The sequence below is a fragment of the Mobula hypostoma genome, chromosome 2, assembly GCF_963921235.1.
Source record: "Mobula hypostoma chromosome 2, sMobHyp1.1, whole genome shotgun sequence".
NCBI lineage: Eukaryota > Metazoa > Chordata > Chondrichthyes > Myliobatiformes > Myliobatidae > Mobula > Mobula hypostoma.
Genome location: NC_086098.1, coordinates 118,663,619 through 118,685,743, shown reverse-complemented (window position 1 = coordinate 118,685,743; position 22,125 = coordinate 118,663,619). Strand labels below are relative to the sequence as shown.

Genomic DNA, 22,125 nt, shown 5'->3' with positions numbered 1-22,125 from the left:
TTGTGAAATGCCACTTGATAGAACTACAAACTACAACTTCCATATGCTTGCTGACGAATGAGCATAATAGCTGAATTTGATTTGTACTTTTATTGAGAGAACATATTGGGGTATTTTCCACAGTGTCAGGTAGATACAAGTTTTAACTCTGCTGGAACAGCTGGATAAAGAGATGGCTAGTTTGGGAACATGAGGCTTCAGCACATTCTCAGGTGGTCTGATTCCATATAGTCAATCTGTAAATAGCAATTCATCAGTATCACATGGAGTCAAGTTGATGAAAATGGGAGATGTGGATGAAGGTGGTGATGTATCATCTAAACAGCACCCAGTTTAAAAAGGATTGTGAATTCTTCAGTCTTGTCTTCATTATTCTCACCATCATTCAGGATGGGGATAATGTTGAACTGTCTTCTTTCCAAGTTGGACTATGTACCACATTTGTTAGCAGCAATGGCTAGATATCAGAACCTTAATCTCATCTTGATTGAGAGCTTGTTTGCTTCACCTGATCTAATGCACATTATTTTCAGCATCTTTTACAAGCATGCAAGTCTTGTGTTGCAGTTTCAGCAAATCAACATCTCATGTTTAAGTACTGTACATCTGCTGTCTGAGCCTTGTTTCATCACCTTTCACCAGGTTGATCCCTGGTTTGGATATAATTGCAGAGTGAGGGCAAGTGCTGAGCCTTCAGGCAACAAACTCTGAAGGTATACATTTCCATTGTTATGGATGTTCCACAAAAGCTCACGGATATTTAATCTGTTCCACTCAGACAAATTATAGTGCAATCCTGAAGATGGACTCGGGTGGTCAATTCTACCAATGGCTTATTAGAGTCATAGAACATTACAATACAGAAACAGACCCTTTGGCTCATCTAGTCTCTGTGAACCATTAATCTGCCAAGTTCTATCAAACTGCACCCAGACCATAGCCCTCCACACCCCTCTCATCAATGTACCTATCCAAATTTCTCTCAAATGTTGAAATCGACCCCACATTCACCACTTGTGCTTCCAGCTTGTTCCACACTTTCACCACCCTCTGAGTGATGAAGTTTCCCTTCATCTTCCCCTTAAAATTTCACCTTTCAACCTTGCATTTACCCTATCTATACACCTCATTATTTTGTATACCTCAATCAAGTATCCCCTCAATCTTCTACTTTCCAGGGATTGAAGTTCTAACATATTCAACCTTTCCCTAAAACTCAGGTCCTCAAGTTCCAACAACATCCTTGTAAAATTTCTCTCCACTTTTTCACCATCTCTTTACATCTCTCCTGTAGGTAGATGACCAAAACTGCACACAAGATGTAACTCCTGTTTACCAAGGCCAATGTGCCAAAAGCTTCCTTTATGACACTACTTCCAAGGAACAATGGATCTGTATTCCCAGATCCCACTATTCTACCACACTCCCCAGTGCTCTCTGCTCACCATGTAATACGTACACTAGTTGGTTCTCCTAAAATGCTTCACACTTGTCTGCACTAAATTTCATCTGCCATTTTTCCAGCTGGTGCAAATTCCGCTGCAAGCTTTGACAGCCTTCCTCACTGTCCACTACACCTCCAATCTCTATATCATCCACAAATCTGTTGATCCAGTTTACCACATTATCATCCAGATCGTTGATGTAGATGACAAACAACACTGGACCCAGCACCAATCCCTGTAGCACACTACTAGTCAAAGGCCTTCTGTCAGAGAGGCAGCCATCTACAATCACACTCCGGCTTCTTCCATGAAGCCAATGTCTAATCCAATTTTCTACTTTATCTTGAATGCCAAGCAACAGAATCTTCTTGACCAACCTCCCATATGAGATCTTGTCAAAGGCCTTGCTAAAGTTCATATAGACAACATCCACTGCCTTGACATCATCAACTTTCCTGGTAACTTTCTCAAAAAACTTTATAAAATAGGTTACACATGACTTACCAGGCACAAAGCCATGTTGACTATCCTTTATCAGTCCCCATCTATCCAAATCCTTATATATCTGGTCCCTTAGGATACCCTCCAATAACTTTCCCACAACAGCCTATAATTTCCTGGTTTATTCTTAGAGCCTTTCCTAAAGAACAAGACCACATTAGCAATCCTCCAATCCTCCGGCAGCTCACCCGTTTAGGAATTTTTTTTAAAAAAAATATCTCTGCAAGTGCTCCTGAAATTTTTGCATTAGCTTCCCACAGTGTTTGGGGGAATACCTTGTCAGGCCCTGGGAAATTATCTGCACTAATTTGCCTCAAGACAGCAAACGCCTCCTCCCCTGTAATCTGTATACAATTTACAGTGGTGCTACAACATTTGTGAACACTGCAGAGTTCTCCATTTCTGCATAAATATGACCTAAAATGTGATCAGATCTTCGTGCAAGTCCTAAAACTAGATAAAAAGAACCCAATTAAATAAATAACACAAAAACAAGTTTTAGGACTACAAATTGTCTACAAATGGAGGAAACTCAGTACTGTTGCTACTCTCCCTACGAATGGGCATTCTGCAAAGATGAAAAAGAACCCAAGGGTAACAGCAAAAGACCTGCAGAAATCACTCAAACTTGCTAAAATCTCTGTTCATGTGTCAACGATAAGAAAAACACAGAACAAGAATGGTGTTCATGGAAGGACACCACGGAGGAAACCACTGCTTTCCAACAAAAACATTGCTGCACGTCTCAAGTTTGCAAAGATTCTACAATGCTTCTGGCACAACATTTTGTGGACAGATGAAACAAAAGTTTAACTTCATGGCAGAAATACACATTGCTGTGATTGGAGGAAAAATGGCACCACACACCAACACCAAAACCTCATCCCAACTGTGAAGCATTGTGGAAGGAGCATCATGATTTGGGGCTGCTTTGCTGTCTCAGGGCCTGGACAGCTTGCATTGGTTGAATGAACAATTAGTTCAAAATTGCATCGAAATATTTTACAGGATAATATCAGGGTAGCAGTGCCATCACCTGAAGCTTAATAGAAGTCGGATAATGCAACAAGACATTGATCCAAAAGACAAAAGTAAATCAACAACAGAATGGTTTAAAAAGAAGAAAAATCATGTTTTAACGGCTGTAGTCAACGTCCTGACCTTAATCCTATGGAAATTTAGTGAAAGGACCCGCAGCAAACAGTTTGTGCAAGGAAGCCCACCAACATCCCAGAGTTGAAGCAGTTTTGTAAATAGGAATAGCCTAAATTCCTCCAAGCCGATGTGCAGGACTGACCAACAGTTACCCGAAACTTTTGGTTGAAGTTATTGCTTTTCTTTTTTTTTAAATTTTTTTCTAAGTTTCTACAATGCAACAACAAAAAAAACAGTAAAAAAAAGGTTTACACAGTGCAAAACAAACATATCAAATGTACAGTTCATAACAGTAAAGGAAAAGCACCCATAGTAGCATCGTATAAAGTTAGTTACCACCCCACTCTCCCACTACCCAACTCCAAGCCAACCATTACGATATATAGAAAAGTTGATCAGAACTTTTATCACCACAGGGCTGTACTTATAAAAAGAAGGTATATTGCCTACTACCTGAGCTATACTATGTTTACTCAAAAAAAAACCCCACAAGTTTTAACCGAAAGAAGCTGGAAGTTATTGCTTTTCAAAGGGGTCACACCATGTTACTGTAAGCAAAGGCTCACACAGTTTTTCCAACAAATACATATAATATTGAATCATTTTTCGCAATAGATGGATAAGTATGCATTTTTTGTGTGATTTAATTGAGTTCTCTTTATCTAGTTTTAGGATTTTCATGAAGATCTGATCACGCTAGCAGAAATAGAGAAAATTCTACAAGGTTCACAAACTTTCTAGCACCACTCTACGACCTCGCTCTGCATTTTCTCACAACTACAGACTCTATGTTCATCTCCTGAGCAAATACGGATGCACAAAGTCCATTAAAATTTTCCCATCTCTTTTGGCTCCATGCACAGATTACCACTCTGATTTTCCAGAGTACCAATTTTGGCCCTTGAAATCCTTTTGCTCTTAATATATTTGTAGAAGCCCTTAAGATTCTCCATCACCTTGTCTGCTAGAGCAATCTCATATTTTCTTTTCGCCCTCCTGATTTCCTCAAGTGTTCTCTTAAATTTCTTATACTCATCAAGTATGTTATTTGTATCTGCCTGCCTATACCTTAACCAGGGCCTCAATATTCCATAAAGATGTTATCCTTGCCTTTTATTCTGACAGAAACATGCAAGTTCTGTACTCTCAAAACTTAACTTTTGAAGGGCTCCCCTTTAGCAAGTACACCTTTGCCAGTAAACAACCTATCCCAATCCAGACTTACCAGACCCTTTCTGAACCCACACTTGCTAGATCCTTTCTATTGCACCTGCAATGGTTAATCTGCTGAGAACATCAAGTCATTTCACTCTCTACCTGCCACTAACAGTTTTAATTACTCAGCTATCACTGCATTTACTTTGAAGCCCTGAGCATGTGCCTTGCCAATTTTGTGCTTCTTCCAAGTTGGTTCAAAATGGAAGGAAGCTGCATATTTCTGCCTCGTCTTCAACATTCACATACTTGGTCCTGCAATCAGAAAGGGGACTAAAGCAAGTGGTAATTTTTTCCCTGTCTGACCAGATGCCATCAGACCTCCTGGGTTCTGAAGTCAGTGTTTAGGATATCCAGTACTACCCCCTTCTTTCTTATGAACCCGCCTGAAGAGTGTATCCAACCGATGAGACAGGACCCACTCACAGTTGTTTCCTATGATTACAACTGCATCAGTTTTTGCTTGTTAACTCTCCCAGTTCAGGGACAAACTAACAGATGTTTGTGAGAAGGACTTTACCTGGGCTAGGAATGAGTTTGCTGTGGCTGAATTCAGAACCTTGATTGATGGTAGATGTAGATGTTTCAGCCAATTTTATCCTTTTTTTTGTTTTAATAAAGTATTTAAGAAGCAATAGAGTGGTTTGCTGTGCCCTTCAGAGAGATTAAGAATAAACCAGTTTGTTGCAAGACTAGATCCAGAGAAAGGCGAAACTTGGTAAGGATGACAAATTCAGGATCATCTGTGGTCAAAAGTGCGTAAAGCAAAGCCATTCTAGTATTGTTCTCACTTAGAATACTGTCAGTTCTTTTTCACCACTGGGTCTAAATCCTAGAAACCTAACAACAAATATGGAAGTACCTTTACAGCAACTGTTGTGGGTCAAGGTAATTAAGGACCGTCAACGAATGATTTGACCCTGCCAGAGATACCCAAATCCCCAAAATGAATTTTCATCAAGGATATTAATACATTTTTACAGAATCATATACACCAAATTTTTTTAAAATTAATGATCACCTGTTTTCCTATTAATTGCCGATTTAACTGAATTTAAATTCCACAACTACACTGCTGGAATTTGAACTTCTATTGCTGAATTGTTAGTCCATCCCTGGTAGTTTAACTCTGACATACGTCACCAATAACCTTGCGTTTTAAAAAATGATAACATCACTAATGCAGGCAGTAAGAAGGAGGCAAATTTAAAGGAGAACTCATGAAAGGCTAGAGAAGGTGACAGATGAAAGGGAGCAAGAGAGAGAACAAGATTGAAACAAACCAACAATTGCTTTGTCGTGCTTCAAGATCTTAACACAAATAAAATCTATTCCACAATTGTCGCTCTCATATTAATGTCAGACATTGCTTAATAAATGGAGAGACTACAAATGAAATGAGTGACTCACCACTAACTATCTCCATATAATTTATACATATATATATATATATATATATATATATACATACAAGGAGCTAACAGCTTGGGATGTCAGGACATCCATTGTTCGTTAAAAGCATTTCATGAAAAGATGTCTGAGAATAATGTTAATCAACATTTTACTATATGATGCCACTCTATCAGGCATATAATTATCTATAAAGGTTCACCTCGACTTTACTACTGCCAATTATGGCAAAGATTTCTACACAGGCGACATTTGGTGATAAAATACCAAACTTTTTCTTCCTGACTAATTAGCAATTGTTCTTCACTCTGTACAAACTGGAATTGGTTATCTTTGGCTCATATTCAAAGTTTAACCTTGTTCTTTTTGTCATACGTTAACACTAAGAATGACCATTTCTTTAAATACCATCTCATTACTTCCTGGAAACACCACTTACAAAACTTTTCTTGCCTCCAGGAAAGCATGAGTGGGATAGTTTGTAAAATAAAACCGGAAAACCCCAATAGGTCAAGAAGCATCTGTGCAAGAAAAAGCAGTAACTACTTTGAAATCTTCAAGCTGAACTATTCAATGTGCACAGATGCTTAATGACCTGCAGAGTGTTTACAGAATTTTCTGTTTTTATTTCAGATTTCTAGCATTTGCAGTGAGATTATTGTTTTGAGGCCATGACAACCACATCAAATCCTATATGCAGCTGATACAGTACCATGCAAAAGTCTTAGGTGCATAAGGTGCATACATTTTGCCAGGGTGCCAAAGACTTCTGCACAGTGCTGTTGTAATTTTATGTATTGCACTGTACTGCTGCTACGTTACAAAAACAACAAACTTAATGACATATATGACTGATGATAAACCTGATTCTGATGTGGGTCTCTACTGTGGACTGAGAGTGGGAAGGGGCAGGGAGAGGGGAATCATGGTTGGGAAAAGTGGAAGGGAGAGGGGAGAGAGTGGGAAGCACCAGAGAAACATTCTGGAATGATCAATAAACCAATTTTTTGGAATCAAACCACCTTGCCTAGTGTCTTAGGGCCAGGTGTGTATGTACCCACACCACTCCCTGCCCCTGGCATTCCTCCTCTGCCACCTGTCCCACACCCCTCCCACAGCGCTCCACCCAAGCCATTCCCAACATCCTTTGCTTCCACCAGATTTACAAACTCACTGTCCACTCCATGTTGATAAATACACTACTGTGCAAGAGTCTTAGGCACCCTAGCTATATACTGTATATGTACCTAAGACTTTTGCACAATACTGAATATGCCACACATTGGTCAGGAATGGAGCAATTGTACAACCTATCCTTCCCTCCCATTACCCACCTCCCCACCCTACTGAAGCTGTCCTGGAAAGAAGGTTGGAATCCTCCAGCCCATGATGCATTGTGACTATAAAACATGGAACTGATTAACTAAAGAATATTAATGATATCTGTGACACAAATTAGAAATTATAGGTATTGCATGGTATCCTGACATCTCTATCAATAGTTATAAATTAGAAATATGGTGAAAAGAAAGACGCAACTGCAGAGATCCAGCTTTGGCAGATAGAGGCCTGACACACACCAGGGGCACCAGAGGCAGCATGAGGAGAGAAAGAGAACACACATGAGTGATTTAGCAAATGAAAAATGAAGTTACTGTGCAAATGTACTAATGGTCAACTGGTACCAGTAAACAACTTTGTTCTGTATTTTCACTGCAGTCCACCCTAGCAGTTGAAATAGACATGAAAGCAGGTCAGTAAAAGCAGTTCCTGGGAATGGAGGAAGAAATAATTACAACTGAGTTCATCAGTCTTCAGTAACGAATGGTCAATACCTTCAATTCAAATTTAACTCTCTGTATGTTTCACCTGGACAAATAAACTTCTGTTTGGTGTCAATAGTAAGATTTTATTGAACTGGGGTATATTAAACCATGTGCACTCTGGCCAACATCTAACCATCGGTTTGAAGATGATCACGATATCAGTGGTTGCTTTAGTTTCTGCCAGCACCTGAGTGGTTGATCAACCCAGGTTGTCCTGAGCAGGAGATACCACCTTGGGAAGCATAATTACTTGCAGAGGTGAAGCTGTTGAGAGATTTTCAGCAAACAACCCCGAGCACTTGGCCCACTATAAGTAATGAGTGTGCCATTACAGGACATTAAGTACCATAAAAATGCCTATCCTAGCACTAGGTATATAGTTACATTGTTTGTTTCCTCTACTGCTACAGTGAGATACATAAATCTATTGAGAAATAACTTTCCAACTTCACTAAAGCAATTTAGAAAACTCTTCTCATGAGTGGATGACATTTTAGAATAACGCACTGGCTCTGAGCTCCTACTGTACAAAAAGACTCAGTATTGTTACATTATTCCTCACATACATTGCATTACTCATCTAAAAACAATATGACACCGACCATTCAGGTTTCTAGCAAAGGACTCCAAGAACCCACTATATCCTCTTTAAATCTTTCCACTTCACACTTAAAGTCTAAAGTATGCATGTTCTTTCAAATGTCAACTGTGCACAGTGAGCATCACTTTTATGAACAGAGAAAACAGAATTAGGGTAGGCTACTCAGTTCTCGTGGCTGTTCTGCCAATTAATAAGATCACAGCTGAAATTTTTATCTTTGTATTGCTTTCATAAGTCAGAGTTGTATATTCAAGTCCAAACACACATTTGAGCCTTTAAAGCAGGGTGACATTTTGTATGAAATATTAAAGTGTACTCTCTCAAATCCATGTTAAAGGGCAAAAGTTTAGGGGTAACATGAGGGGGAATTTATTTACTCAGAGAGTGGTAGCTGTGTGGAATGAGCTTCCAGCAGAAGTGGTTGAGGCAGGTTCGATGTTGTCATTTAAAGTTAAATTGGATAGATATATGGACAGGAAAGGAATGGAGAGTTATGGGCTGAGTGCAGGTCGGTGGGACTAGGTGAGGGTAAGAGTTCGGCACAGACTAGAAGGGCCGAGATGGCCTGTTTCCGTGCTGTAATTGTTATATGTTAAAGACCCCACACACACAGCACTACATAAAAACACATGGGATCTATCCCAGGTGACCTCATCAATAATTTTCCTTCATTGAACCTCACTGAAACAAATTGCATCATTATCCAACAACTTCTGTGTGATTATACTTCAAAAACTTGATAATTGCTGTATAGTTCTGGGAAATGGAGTTGGGGTTGTTTGTTTCAGTGGAGGACTTGGAGTAATAGTGATTAATATTTCTAGAATTAAAAAAAATCAAAGGCAAAAACATCTAACTGGGAGAGGGTTGATTTTGGTGTCTGGAGAAGGAACAGGCAGGACAAAAAGATGTAGAGCAAGCTTCTTCCCACAAGGAGGAACACCAGGTCTTCCAAAGCTATAGTGCTATCAAACAGAGAATAAAACAGAAAAGGTGGTAAGATAAACCATCAGGTACACGATACAACAGAAAACCAATCTGAATACAGTAAAGGGTAACTAAGAAAAGATAACAAGAGTGAAAGTGACAGGCAACTGAATAGGCAGAACTCTGACAGATGGAACTGAACAGATATGAAATGTTCAATTTTGGAACAAAGCACAATACAAAAGGGAGAGTTTAAGAGTTGTAGAGTATGGAAAAAAGCACTGTGATATCATGCCTGTCTATACATAATCCACTTGTCTGCCCAGATCCCTCTAAGTCCTGTTCATTCAAGTATCTCTCCAGATGCCTCTTAAATGTTATTACTGTCCCAGTCCTCCACCACCTCTTCTGGCAGCTTGGTGTGTTAAATATGCACCCCTTAGATCTTATGCAAACCTCACTCTCTTTGTGAACCTCCTCGCTCTCACCTTAAACACTCCTAACATGCGAAATAGACACTATCTATTCATGTCATTCATAATTTTATATATCTCAATCATGTCACCTCTCAGTATATTCCTCCACCCCATTGGGGAAACAGATCCGGATACAATCTCTTATAACTCAATCTCTCCAATACAGGAGACATCCTTGTGAATCTTGTCTGCACAATAAGCAGAATACTCGCAGTAAGGCCTAACCAACATCTTCTACAGGTGTAACACAACATCCCAACTCATGTACTCAACACATCAGTCCATGAAGTTAAATGTGGCTATAGCTAATGCTGTCTTCATCACCCTGTGAACTCCGTCCATTTAAATCTTCTGCAGCAACCTATTATACAGCAAATTGCCAATCGTCTGTAGAAAACCCCTCCTGCCCTGCCTTTGTCAATCCTCTTGATTGGCTCTTCAGAAAACCCAACCAAATTTGTGACACGATTCCTAATACACAAAGCCATTCCTACTATCCCTAATCTGTCCCTCATTTCCAAATACAAGTAAATCCTATCTCTCAGCATTCCTTCTAAAAACATTCCCATCACTAATGTAAGGTTCACTGGCCTGTAGTGCCCTGGATTTTCTCTGCTGCCATTCTTTAAGTAACAATATTAGCCAACCTCCAGTCTTCTCGTACCCCACTTTGGTTAACAACAATAGGGCAATCTCTACCAGGACCCCAAAAATTCCATTCCTTGCTTCCTATAACACATTATCCACTTTCATGTGTCAAGACCATAAACACCAGCTCCTTCATAATGTTGATATGATCCAGGGTATCAGTATTTGTGTCCCTGAACTCAGTACCTTCCATGTCCTTTTCCACGATGAATACAGACACTAAACATTCATTTAGTTTCTCTCCAACTTTCTAAGGCTTCACTTTGATTATCACACTGATCCTTATGTGGACCTACTTTCTTCCTTACTACACTTAATATACAGAGCATCTTTCAGAATTCTCCATCTTATCTCATGACCTTTTTAACCCTATTTTTCTTAAGTGACTGTTACACCCTTAAGTTGCTTCCAGGAACTTGCTTCGCTCATCCCAGCTGCCTAAAGCTAACACATGCCTCCTTTTTCCTGACCAGACCCCTCAATATCTCTCGATAACCAAGGTCTCCTGATCTTACCAACTTAGCGCTTTACTCGAACAGGTATATGCTAGCCTTGAAATTTTCCTATCTCACATAAAAATTTCCCAACTGCCATATTGTCCGCTTATCTGTATATAACACTTTCTATCTCAGGAGAATATGCACTCACAAGAACATAAAAACTTGGGGTATACATTCACAGTTCTTTTTAAATTGGCAAAGCAAGTTGGTAAGTTTGGTAAGAAAGCATATAGAATACTGGGTTTTTACAGGTGCAGTAAATACAAAGGAAAATATAACGTTCAGCCTTTTTAAACTGCTTGTTTGGCCTCAGATGCAGTATAACTCTGTGCAATGCACTTAAGAATTCAAATTCCTGGAGAGGGTACAAATGAGGTCTCAAAACTTTAGAGATATTGAACAGTTAAAGCACAGAAGGAGAGCACTTAGACCAACTGGAAAACTGAGATAATACTCTTGTAGGAAATGGGCATTGCTGGATAGGGCTGGATGGGTGAGAAGATGGTGAGGTGGATTGTTCATGATGTTGCATGCTCTTTCCAGAGTTTATGCCTGGACCCCACATATTCCTGCTGTGGAAAATGAAGTACATAGTGTATTCCACAAATTTGAGCAGTTAACTGCAAGGGTTTTGCACCAGTCTATGAAGACGATGCATTTATCCAGGGAGCCTTTCAGGTGAGTTCAACTTGGAAACATTTATTCATCTTCCACGATAGATCTTGAGTATATCAACATTATGGCCTAGGCACCATAAATCAATACAACCTAACTGAGAAAGAGGGAATGAATACAGTGAAACAATGTGCCAAGTTTTCTGAATACAATTACTCAAGATGCTACCTTTTACATTAAGCATGCTGAAGGTTAAACCTGCCTTCTGAAGTGGAATCAGTGTTGTGTATTGACTGTAAGCTATGAAAATTAAAACGATTCTCTTTCAAATAGGAACTGCACCAATATGGTCACTCACCAGGGCATGCAGTTTGTCCTCCAGCTCCTGATTTGTTCGTTGGGATGCAGTGTAACTATTCTGTAATCTACAAGGGCAAAGAAAACACAGTCCACTTGAGCATTTACCGATAACATGGCAATCAGACATATAGACATCCATTAATTGATATGGAAAGCCAGTAAATTCAAAGCTAAAACAAAGATCTGGTGATGGGTCTAATACAAAAGGGTGCCAACTGGCCAGCATGGCTGAGTTGGGAAGAATGGCCACCTGTACTATGATTTGCATGACCATCCCCAAGACACAAGCATCGAACCACTTAACCTTGATATTCAATGACATTACCATTGACAAGACTTCCAACATTAAAACACTCCACTGGACTTCTGTCATGTTAATCATGTATCTCCAAAAGCATGCCAGTGATTAGGTACTCCATTTAAAGTTGCTGGTGAATGCAGCAGGCTAGGCAGCAGCTCTAGGAAGAGGTACAGTCGACGTTTTGGGCCAAGACCCTTCGTCAGGACTAACTGAAAGAAGAGCTAGTAAGAGATTTGAAAGTGGGAGGGGGAGGGGGAGATCCGAAATGATTGAAGACTTCTCTAACTTCCACTAATGCCCCACCTCCCCCTCGTACCCCATCTGTTATTTATTTATATACACACATTCTTTTTCTCTCTCTCCTTTTTCTCCCTCTGTCCCTCTCACTATTCCCCTTGCCCATCCTCTGAGCTCCCCCCACTTTTCTTTCTCTCTAGGCCTCCTGTCTCATGATCCTCTCATATCCCTTTTGCCAATCACCTGTCCAGCTCTTGGCTCCATCCCTCCCCCTCCTGTCTTCTCCTATCATTTCGGATCTCCTCCTCCCTGTCCCACTTTCAAATCTCTTACGAGCTCTTCTTTCAGTTAGTCCTGACAAAGGGTCTCGGCCCAAAACGTCGACTGTACCTCTTCCTAGAGATGCTGCCTGGCCTGCTGCGTTCACCAGCAACTTTTATGTGTGTTGCTTGAAATTCCAACATCTGCAGATTTCCTCGTGATTAGGTATTCCACGGTGATTGATTCACTTCAAAACAGTAAAGATCTTTTCTAATTAGTCAAGGCTTTCCAAGAGACTTTCTACATGCCTGGATGAATGCTGCACCAAATATTCTCATTCTCCAGAGTAAAGACAGCTGCTCAGTTAATACATCATCAGCCATTCCTCCACAATCAGCACAGTGGCTACTGTTAACTACACAACAGCTTCTCACCCAGGCTATCCTGACATCATCACACAGATCTGCAATCTCTTTCACCATGAAGAACAAGAGCAAATAGTACACATGAACACAAGTTTCTGTAGATGCTATAATCTGGAGGGGGGGGGGCGGAACTGCTGGAGGAACACAGCGGGCCAAGGAATACCTGTTTGGGGTGGGGGGTGTATGGGAAGGCTTCAGGGAAAGGAAAGAATTTTTACACATTGGGGTCAAGACCCCTCATCAGGACTTCATCTTGGAATACATTGTTTCTTCTTCATCAGCACTGTGTACAAATCCTGGAACTCTCAATCCAGCACTGTAGGAACCTTCCCCAACGGGACAGCAATTGTTTAAGGCAACACTCATCATTGCAAGGGTAATTATGTTTGAACAACAAACTCTGACCTTAACAGCAATGCCCACATAATGCAATTAAATGAAAAATAACGATAGTCTCTTTGTGGTCCTGTGTCTATATTGTTATAATTGTCCGTAAATCTCAGACACCAGTTTTCTATTTGGTCAAGCAGCTGAGATGGCAGCTAATATGGACCATCAAGAAATAAAGGAATTGTGGATTTATAGTCTTGATTGTAAGATATTTCTTCTGGAGGGAACAGATGCTGCCAGTTGGAAGCTCAAGCAGAAAGAAAGATTTGTTTTATGTTTGCAAATAGTGTAGCTTCTGTTTGGGAAAAGAATGTGCAAACTTAAACCTTTTCTATAAGGTCACTGGTATATTTGGCCAGTCTCTGATGATATTGTAAGCTCCAGGAACCTCAAAAAAGCACTACAAGGTGAAGAAGTTTTTGCGACACCAACCCTAGTTACACAGAGATATTTGTTACCTCCCTACTACAAGTGAATGGGAGCACATTGCATACTGGTGTAAATTGCTAAGCAGCCTTTCAGAGAGCACAGCCACAGAAAATGGACTGTTAGGAAAATCTGAGTGCCCACAGGAGGTTTCAGAAGCAGAGGATGGTGGCCCAACTTCATCTACTGATGGTCCAAATGAATATCATACATTGAAGTATTTTCTATGCAGATTCCTAGCATCAGATATTTATCTGTGCTACTGCACATCACATATAAAAGTGTCAGGATGACTTTTACAGACACTGTAACTTGTAGAGAATGAGTGCACTTATGTAATTTACAAATAAACATATTGAAACAAATATAATGCAATAAGATACACTGCACTATGCAAATTAGTTTCTGTTTCATATTTGACTTGCTTCTCCTATCTATCCAATACTAATCGAGCCTTTAGTCTAAAAGTTAGAAAAGCAGCATGTTCTAGTCATAGTTTTCAATACAAGCTTGAAATTACTATGCAAAGTTTCTGATCCTTGACAAACAAAAGTAGGTGCTTTAAAAAAACGTCACACACCCCAGACTGCCAACATTTTGGCCACTCACCTGCGGAATTTGTCCTTCAATTTGTCCACTTCTTCTCGAGCATGGTTCAGCTCTGCCTCAAGGTAATGTCGGCTTGACTCAAAGTCGGCCTCCATTATCTCCAACTTTTTTGTGCTATGGGTCAGCTTTCGAAGCAGCTCTTCATTCTGTTGCTGTAACAACCTGTGTGAAAATAAACAAATATAACTTTAAGGACTGTGAAATTATGCTATGCCTTCAAGAGGAACAGCATTTGCAAGAACAAAATAAAAACCGACTTTGAATTAACAGAAAGTCAACAGTTTAGTAGGCACCACAGCAAGGCAAACAAAGGAGATGAATTTTTGGGCAAAGAAATGAAAAGATTGAAAAGGGCAGAGAGCTAAGTTACACGAAAGAAAAGAAGCCAACATGAGGCAATCTTAATTGAAGAGTAAACTGCTCTCTTGTCCATGCTCAATAGCTATTGGTCTGTAAACACTGATCAAAAATCACATAAGATACCCATGTGCTCTCCAATCCTTTCAAATTCCATGGCAATTAACCCAATCGACACAGAAAATGAACACAGTTCATGTAGTACAGATGGACTTGAATAAAGCCTCCGACAATATTTCACATGGGAGATAGGTCTACAAGTCAGCAACCCAAAGAGACAGGACAATTTAGCGTGACGACTGGAGGCCAGTGGTGATGATAGAGAGTTGTTTTTGTGATTGGAAGCATGAGACCAGTAGTCTGCCTCAGGAATTAACGCTGACACCCTTTGTCATTGATAAATGCACGAAGTATGACTGTAGGCTCATTGGAGGCAGGCTATTTCACAACATTTAACAATATTTTGATGAGCACTTGAGATACCAAGGCTAAGGGGGCACAGGGCTGAGCGCTGGAAAACGGAATTAGTGTAGATAGATTCTTGACAGCTAGCATTAGCAATGTCAAGGGCCTGTTTCCATGCTTTGTGACGTATGACACTCTACAGCTCACAATCTGATCTGATAAATGTTGACAAGGAGCACTAACAGGTGTTATGACAGCTGGAACATCTATTCCAACAACTGGAATAAATTCACCTTAAACATTGCTTGATGGCTTATAATTTTTGCATACCTGACCATTGCTGTAAATATAACAACTTTAAATATTTGAGGGTAAAACACCAAGAACAGAACAAGAACAAAATTCACAAACAATCATTCCGACCTGGATGCAACAATCCACTGTGCCAGCTCATCGTGGCACAACTCAAGTGTTTTACCATTTATTGTGTTGTATCATTTAACCTAAACTCCACATGGTCTGGTCCTATGGGGCTTTGGTTTATGGATACGAGCTCTAACTGTAACTAATTTCGAGTTAATTTTAAAAAATTATGATGGAGCAATACTTCAGCACTTTAATGGGTAAGAGATGAATATGGACATGATTTTGAATAGAAAGAACTACAAGTCATTAGCTATAAATGCAACTCTTCTAGCTATTCGATAATTGCCATACATTGTACTGAAACAGCAGGAGTAACTGCATTGAAATTAAACTTACAGCTGCATTGAAATAGATAACAATCACTTGTAGTGAAATTACAGAAAGAACTACTAACAGCTGGTTTGTAATAAATTGCTCTTGGCTACAGCGAAATTGCATTGGCAGATATTTTGATCTCTTATAACAAGTCAGTTCATTACAATGACAAACTATAAATGTGATATGGTTATGATGCATCAGGGGATACAAAGCCAAATATATGTGGGACACACTAGGTCAAATACTCCGAATTATATAGCACAGAAACAGGCTCTTCAGACCATCTAGATCCTGTTGTGCTGGTCCTGTCGACCCATACCTGGACCATAGCCCTCCGTACCTCTCCCATCCCTCTATTTATCCAAACTTTACTTAAATGCCACAATCGAACCTGCATTCACCACTTCCACTGCCAGCTCATTCCACACTCTCACTGCCCTCTGACTGAAGAACATCCCCCTCAGGTCCCCCTTTAATAATTCACCTTTCACCCTTAACCTATGACTTCTAGTTCTAGTCACACCCAATCTCTGTAAAAAAGCCTGCTTACATGTACCCTATCCATACCGCTCAATTCTGTACACCTCTATCAAATTTCCCCTTATTTCCTATGCTCCATGGAATAAAGTCCTAACCTATTCAAAGTTTCCCTATAAACAATGCAGTGAACCGTTCTGGTGATCCAGACCTTGGTGGTGGGAGGATATTCATTAGTCTCACAGGGTAAGGGAAGAAGCAGTTAACCAGTCTGGCAGCCCTAGTCTTGATGCTCCTGTACCTACTTCCAGATAGTAGTGGATCAAAAAGTTTGTGGGATGGGTGGTAGGGACTCTTAGCAATGCTTTTGGGCTCTTCATATATAATGCTCCTGGTAAATGTTACAAATAGTGGGAAGGGAGACTCCAGTGATCATCTAAGCCATTTTTACTATCCTCTGTAGAGTCTTGTAGTCCAATGCCTTGCAGCTTCCAGACCACACAATGATGCAGCCAGTGTGCCAAAAGCTATGCCAAAAGCCGTTTTTTTAAACAACCCTTAAAATCTTGAAGTGATATACATCTGGCCTCAGACCATTTATGTGGGACACTATAAAGCTCATCCTCATAACTAATTAGCTAATGTATTGCCTAGTTGCACTAATTTATATTGAAAAAAACTACAAAGTCTGCCAAAAACTGAAATGTCAAAATTGATAAGGGTTCTACAAAGATATGAAAACTCACCTTAGTAAAATTCCCAAGAGGAAAAACATGCTTTCATCAGCTCCTTATAGGTGAATGTCCAAAATCAATGCGAAGCATTTGACTCTAAAGACAACCTCTAATGACAAACAGAAGACAGTGGAATCTATTTCCTACATTTGGACTAGTTGCTGACCATTCCCTTTAAAGGGACAGAATAATCTTAAATAACTATAAGCAAAGTGTTCAACACCAAATGTTCGCCCAGCATCTGATAGTCAATTTAGTATCAACAAAAATTTAATTCAGTTACTGCCAGCTATTTTTGCCATTACACCTTACAACATTAGATCCATAGGAAAATTTCTGTATGCATGAATTTGTTCATGTTGGGACACTTGTTGCTGGAGATGGCTAAAATACAGCTTTTTAAGTACTTAACGCTTAATTTGCTAGGATGTAAAAATAAAGAAGAGAAAAAGTCTCAAAGCCATCATTTTATTTCCCACCCTCAGTGAATTGAATTAAAACATAAGGCAGAGGATAAACGAATGTAAAAAATTTGAAAACGTAATTGTCAGTTTCAGTAATTATGTTAACCTTTTTGCCTGGGTGAAAGTTATTCTGATCATCTATCTTACTGATGTCTCTTATAATCATACATACCTCTATCAGGTGACTTCTCAGCCTCCTTCCCTTCAAGGAAAATTAATCAGCCAATCCGGTCTCTCCCTAAACCTAAAAGTCCAACAATCCAAGCAACATCTTGGATGGTGCCAATAGAGCGTAGCGGTTAGCACGACACTTTTACTGTTCAGGGCGGAGTACAGAGCTCAATTCTGGTGCTGTCTGTAAGGAGTTTGTATGGGTTTATGGGTCTCCGCCAGGTACTCCGGTTTTCCTCTCACAGTCCATGTATGTACTGGTTAGTAGGGTAATTTGGTCATTGTAAATTGTCCTGTGATTAGAAGTGTTAAATAGGTGGGCTGCTGGGCAGCATGACTCAGGAGGCAGGAAGGGCCTGTTCCATGCTCTCTCTCTAAATAAGTAAATCCTGGTTAATTTCCTCTGCACTCTGTCCAGTGCAACCACATTTTTCCTAAAGTGTGGCCACCAGAAATACAATCAATACTGCAAGTAAAGTTTCATAACTTTTGGTTTTTCAAGATGGCGGCGCAGTGAAAGGTCGGCTTTGCTGAGCTCAGCACCGCAACACTGATAATTTCGCATATAAACCTATCCGTTCCAACTTTTTTTTAAATGCCCAGGTGTCGGATTTAATAACATGAACATTGTTGAGTAGTTTTTGAGCTGTTCCAACACCATGCCATCAAAAAGTACTAAAAAGATGACCAAGACGGACTGCACAGAACGCTTGCCCGGGGCTGGGGAGCTAGCTCTGCTAACACGTTGGACCCTGCTTTTCGTCAAGTAATTCAGGAAGTTACAGAGAACATATCCACAATGATGGATGAGAAGCTGGGTCCACTCTCTTTAACACTCTAGAACCACACATTGGAGCTTAAAAATCTTGATACAAGGATGACCGAAGCTAAGGGCCGAGTCTCTGGGGTTGAGACTGTAACTGATCAGGCCCAAAGCCGCTAGAAAAGCAAGTTCAAAGCCTGTCGGACCATATCGATGATCTTGAGAATAGAAGCAGGAGGAAGAACATATGGATCATTGGTCTACCCGAAGGTACAGAAGTTTTTTTGAGGGCTAGCTGCCTAATTTCCTTGATTTGGAAACCAAGGCTGGAGCATTAAAGTGGAAAGAGCTCATCGTACGCTGGCTCCAAAGCCGGGCCCATACCAACACCCCCGACCCGTCCTTGTCCGGTTCCATAACTTTGGTGATAAGCAAAGAGTGATGGAGGCTTCGAGACACTGTGGGATTGATACCCAAGCTTTAATTTATGAGGGATTCAGGCTTTTTCAAGATTTCTCGGCAGCTGTTGTTCAGAAGCGCAAAGGATTTGACCAGGTGAAGAAGCGGCTGAGAGAATCCGGAATCCAGTACTTTATGCCATACGCAGTGGCGCTGACGATCACCTACAACGGGACCACCAAGATATTTGATTTTCCTGACAAAGCTAAAACTTTTGTGGACACGTTGGGCTAAAGAATGTATATATTGTGTAGCCCTGGTGTTATAGGTCCACAGTCTCAATTCCTGTGGATGTCACATGATATTAGTTTCATTTACTAAGTGTGAAGTATTTACAGTCTTGTTTTGCTGGAAGCTTATAGTTTTGATTCCTAGGGACGCCACGTGGTTTACTGGGAATTCATGACTTTGTTTCTGTGAGAGTCACATGATGACATATTCCCAACGGTATAAAAAGAGTCACAGTCGTTTAGTGGGCAGTCACTCGTTAGGGAGTCGCTCCGTAAGGAGTCGATAAGAAATCGCGGGAAGAAAGGGAGAGTGAAGATTGCAGGCTTCGAATGAACCCAAAGGATTGGGTTAGCCGGCAGCACTCTGTGCATTTCGAATGTGACTGATATTTCACATAATCCATACGTGGATTGTGGCACACACTTTTGGTTAACCCCTGCATGGTCTCGGGTGTTGTGTGGTGACCATATTGGCGAAAGGGACATTCCCTGTCAGTTACTCTGTGTAATCTCGCTCTTCTTGGACTCATTGATAAAGGTACTCCGCGGCTGCAAACTCCGGAAACAGTTTCTTCAAGATTGCCTCTCCGTCGTATTGTGAATCACAAAGATCGTCTCTTCGTCGTATCATGAATAAACAAGTCTCTCCTCTCACTTATTTCATGAATCACCCAGACTTCCTAAACTGCCACTCTAAGACTGTGCTTGAGTAAGACTTTGTTAAGAATTGTTTCTAAGTTTAACTGTTTGGGAATTATAGACGCATAACACTGTTAACGTCTGTTTAAGTTAGTCATTTGTTTAATTTTCTATATTTCTGCGTAAATGTTAATAAATTTAGTTGTTTTGCAATAATACCCCAACTCCATTCCTCATCTATTGTCGCTGGTCCATAACACTGGTCATGGACTGTAACATGCTTGATGGTCACTTTATTTCACCTTTTCATTACTCAACGGCAAGACATCTTATAGGATGGGTAACGTCTGTTTTGATTAATATAGTTTCATTATTTGTTTAAGTTAGTGGTGCTGCTCCAGCCTGAAGGAGCTTAAACATGATGGTAACAAATCGGTGGATTGATAAATTATGCCCTGTTTTCATTTTTGACTATGTTAAATGCCATATTGGCAGTGGGGCAGAATATGGGGTGCTAGGAGGTTCATATATCCCCTATAAGTGTGGGGTAAGTCCTTTTCTTCAGCGCTGTTGGCGCTTTGGTTTTTTTGTGTGTGTTTTTTTTGTTCACTTATTGCTGCTCAGCTTATCTTAAGTCGGGTTTCTTCTCCTTTGGAGTCACATGATTGTTATAAAGCGTTATGGCCAGTAATATATTAAAATTGAGCACTTGGAACATTTTGGGAGTCATTCACCAATCAAGAGAAAGTAAGTCCTACTAAACCTGAAAAAGGAGACGGTGGACATAGCCTTATTGCAGGAGACACACTTAAATGATAAAGAACATTTAAAACCGCAACAGAGTGGATTTGATCAAATCTATTTTTCATCCTTTAATACCAGGAGTGGGGGGGTGGCCATTTTAATTAGGAAGAACTTACCTTTTAGGTTATTAGACTGCATTAAAGATAAATATGGGAGATTTGTGATTGTTAAGGCTTCAATATATGGAAAGAAATATGGTATTCTAAATGTTTACTGCCCTCCAGCAAATCCTCTCAAATTCCTAACAGATGCTTTTTCCAAACTTACAAGCTTTTCAATACAAAACATTATTGTAGGTGGGGATTTTAATTATCTCATGGACCCACTGATGGACAGAGTGCCTAGTGGTCCCCCATTGCTCTCCTCACAGTCTAAACAAATCATGGGCTTATGTGGAGAACTATGACTTGTGCCTGGAGGTTGTTATATCCCTCAGACAAAGACTTCACATTTTTTTCTAATCCACACAAGCGTGACACCAGAATTGATCTTTTTCTAACCCTCAAAACGCTCCAAGACTTAGTTGTATCCTGCACAATTGGAAATATCGCTATTTCTGACCATGCAGTAGTATATTTAAATACTAAGCCCAAAGATAACTCAGCACAATCTAGACATTGGGGGCTGAACTCTTTTATTCTAAAAGGTAATAAGTTTATAGACTACTTTACTTCCGAATTCAAAACTTTCCTATCTATTAATTCTAAATCAGCTAGTAGTCCACTGGGAAACCGCTAAGGCGTATGCAAGGGGATTAATCATCTCTTACTCTGCTAGTAGGAAGCGACAAACTGAGGAACAGCAACACCCATTGGAAGCAAGGCTTGTGGCAGCTGAGAAGGATTATATTAATAAGCCTTCTGCAACCAAGTTACAAAGATCACAGCCCTACGCTGTACACTAAACTCTATTTACACAAGCAGCCAAAAGAAAATTGACATTTGCTGAACAAAGATTGTTTGAACATGGTGAAAAACCAGGTAGGTGTTTGGCTTATTTAGCTAGAAGGAAAAATGCCTCTCAGACTATCGTTTCAATTAGGGATGGGACAGGAGCCCTCACCGGTAATTCTAAAATTATTAATGTTGTGTTTAAGAATTTTTATTCTAAATTGTATCAATCTCAGCAATGTAATGATGGACAGTCTAGGATGGAGTCCTTTTTCAGGAACTTAGATCTCCTAGGCGTTTCTTCTGAACAAGAGTCCCTCCTCAATGCTCTACTATCTATACATGAGATACAGGAGGCTGTGAAACAGCTCCGAAGTGGGAAGGCCCCTGGTCCTGATGGACTCACTAGCGAATTCTTTAAAGAGTTCACAGGGCTATTATCAGAGTCTGTGCTAAACGTGTTTAATCATGCATTTAACTATGGTCTCCTCCCATCATCATTGAGAGAAGCTAATATCTCCCTAATTCTTAAAAAAGGAAAGAGCCCTGAATACTGTGCCTCCTCCAGGCCCATTTCATTGTTAACTGTTGACTTTAAAATCTTACCTAAAACCTTAGCGTTGCAATTAGAAACTGTGTTACCTTTTATCATAAAAGAGG

The 22,125-nt window shown here is 40.1% G+C and overlaps 1 protein-coding gene across 8 annotated transcripts in view; it reads right to left on the bottom strand.

Moving 5' to 3' along the window:
* tjap1 (tight junction associated protein 1 (peripheral)) overlaps positions 1 to 22,125 on the bottom strand; it is a 193,583-nt gene that overhangs the window by 52,702 nt on the left and 118,756 nt on the right. For all 8 annotated transcript variants that reach the window (XM_063040534.1, XM_063040536.1, XM_063040535.1 and 5 more), the window contains 2 exons: positions 14,329 to 14,490; positions 11,678 to 11,744 (listed from right to left, as the gene is read on the bottom strand). In XM_063040534.1, coding sequence (XP_062896604.1) covers positions 11,678 to 11,744; positions 14,329 to 14,490 — 229 coding nt within the window. The remainder of the gene's footprint in view (positions 1 to 11,677; positions 11,745 to 14,328; positions 14,491 to 22,125) is intronic.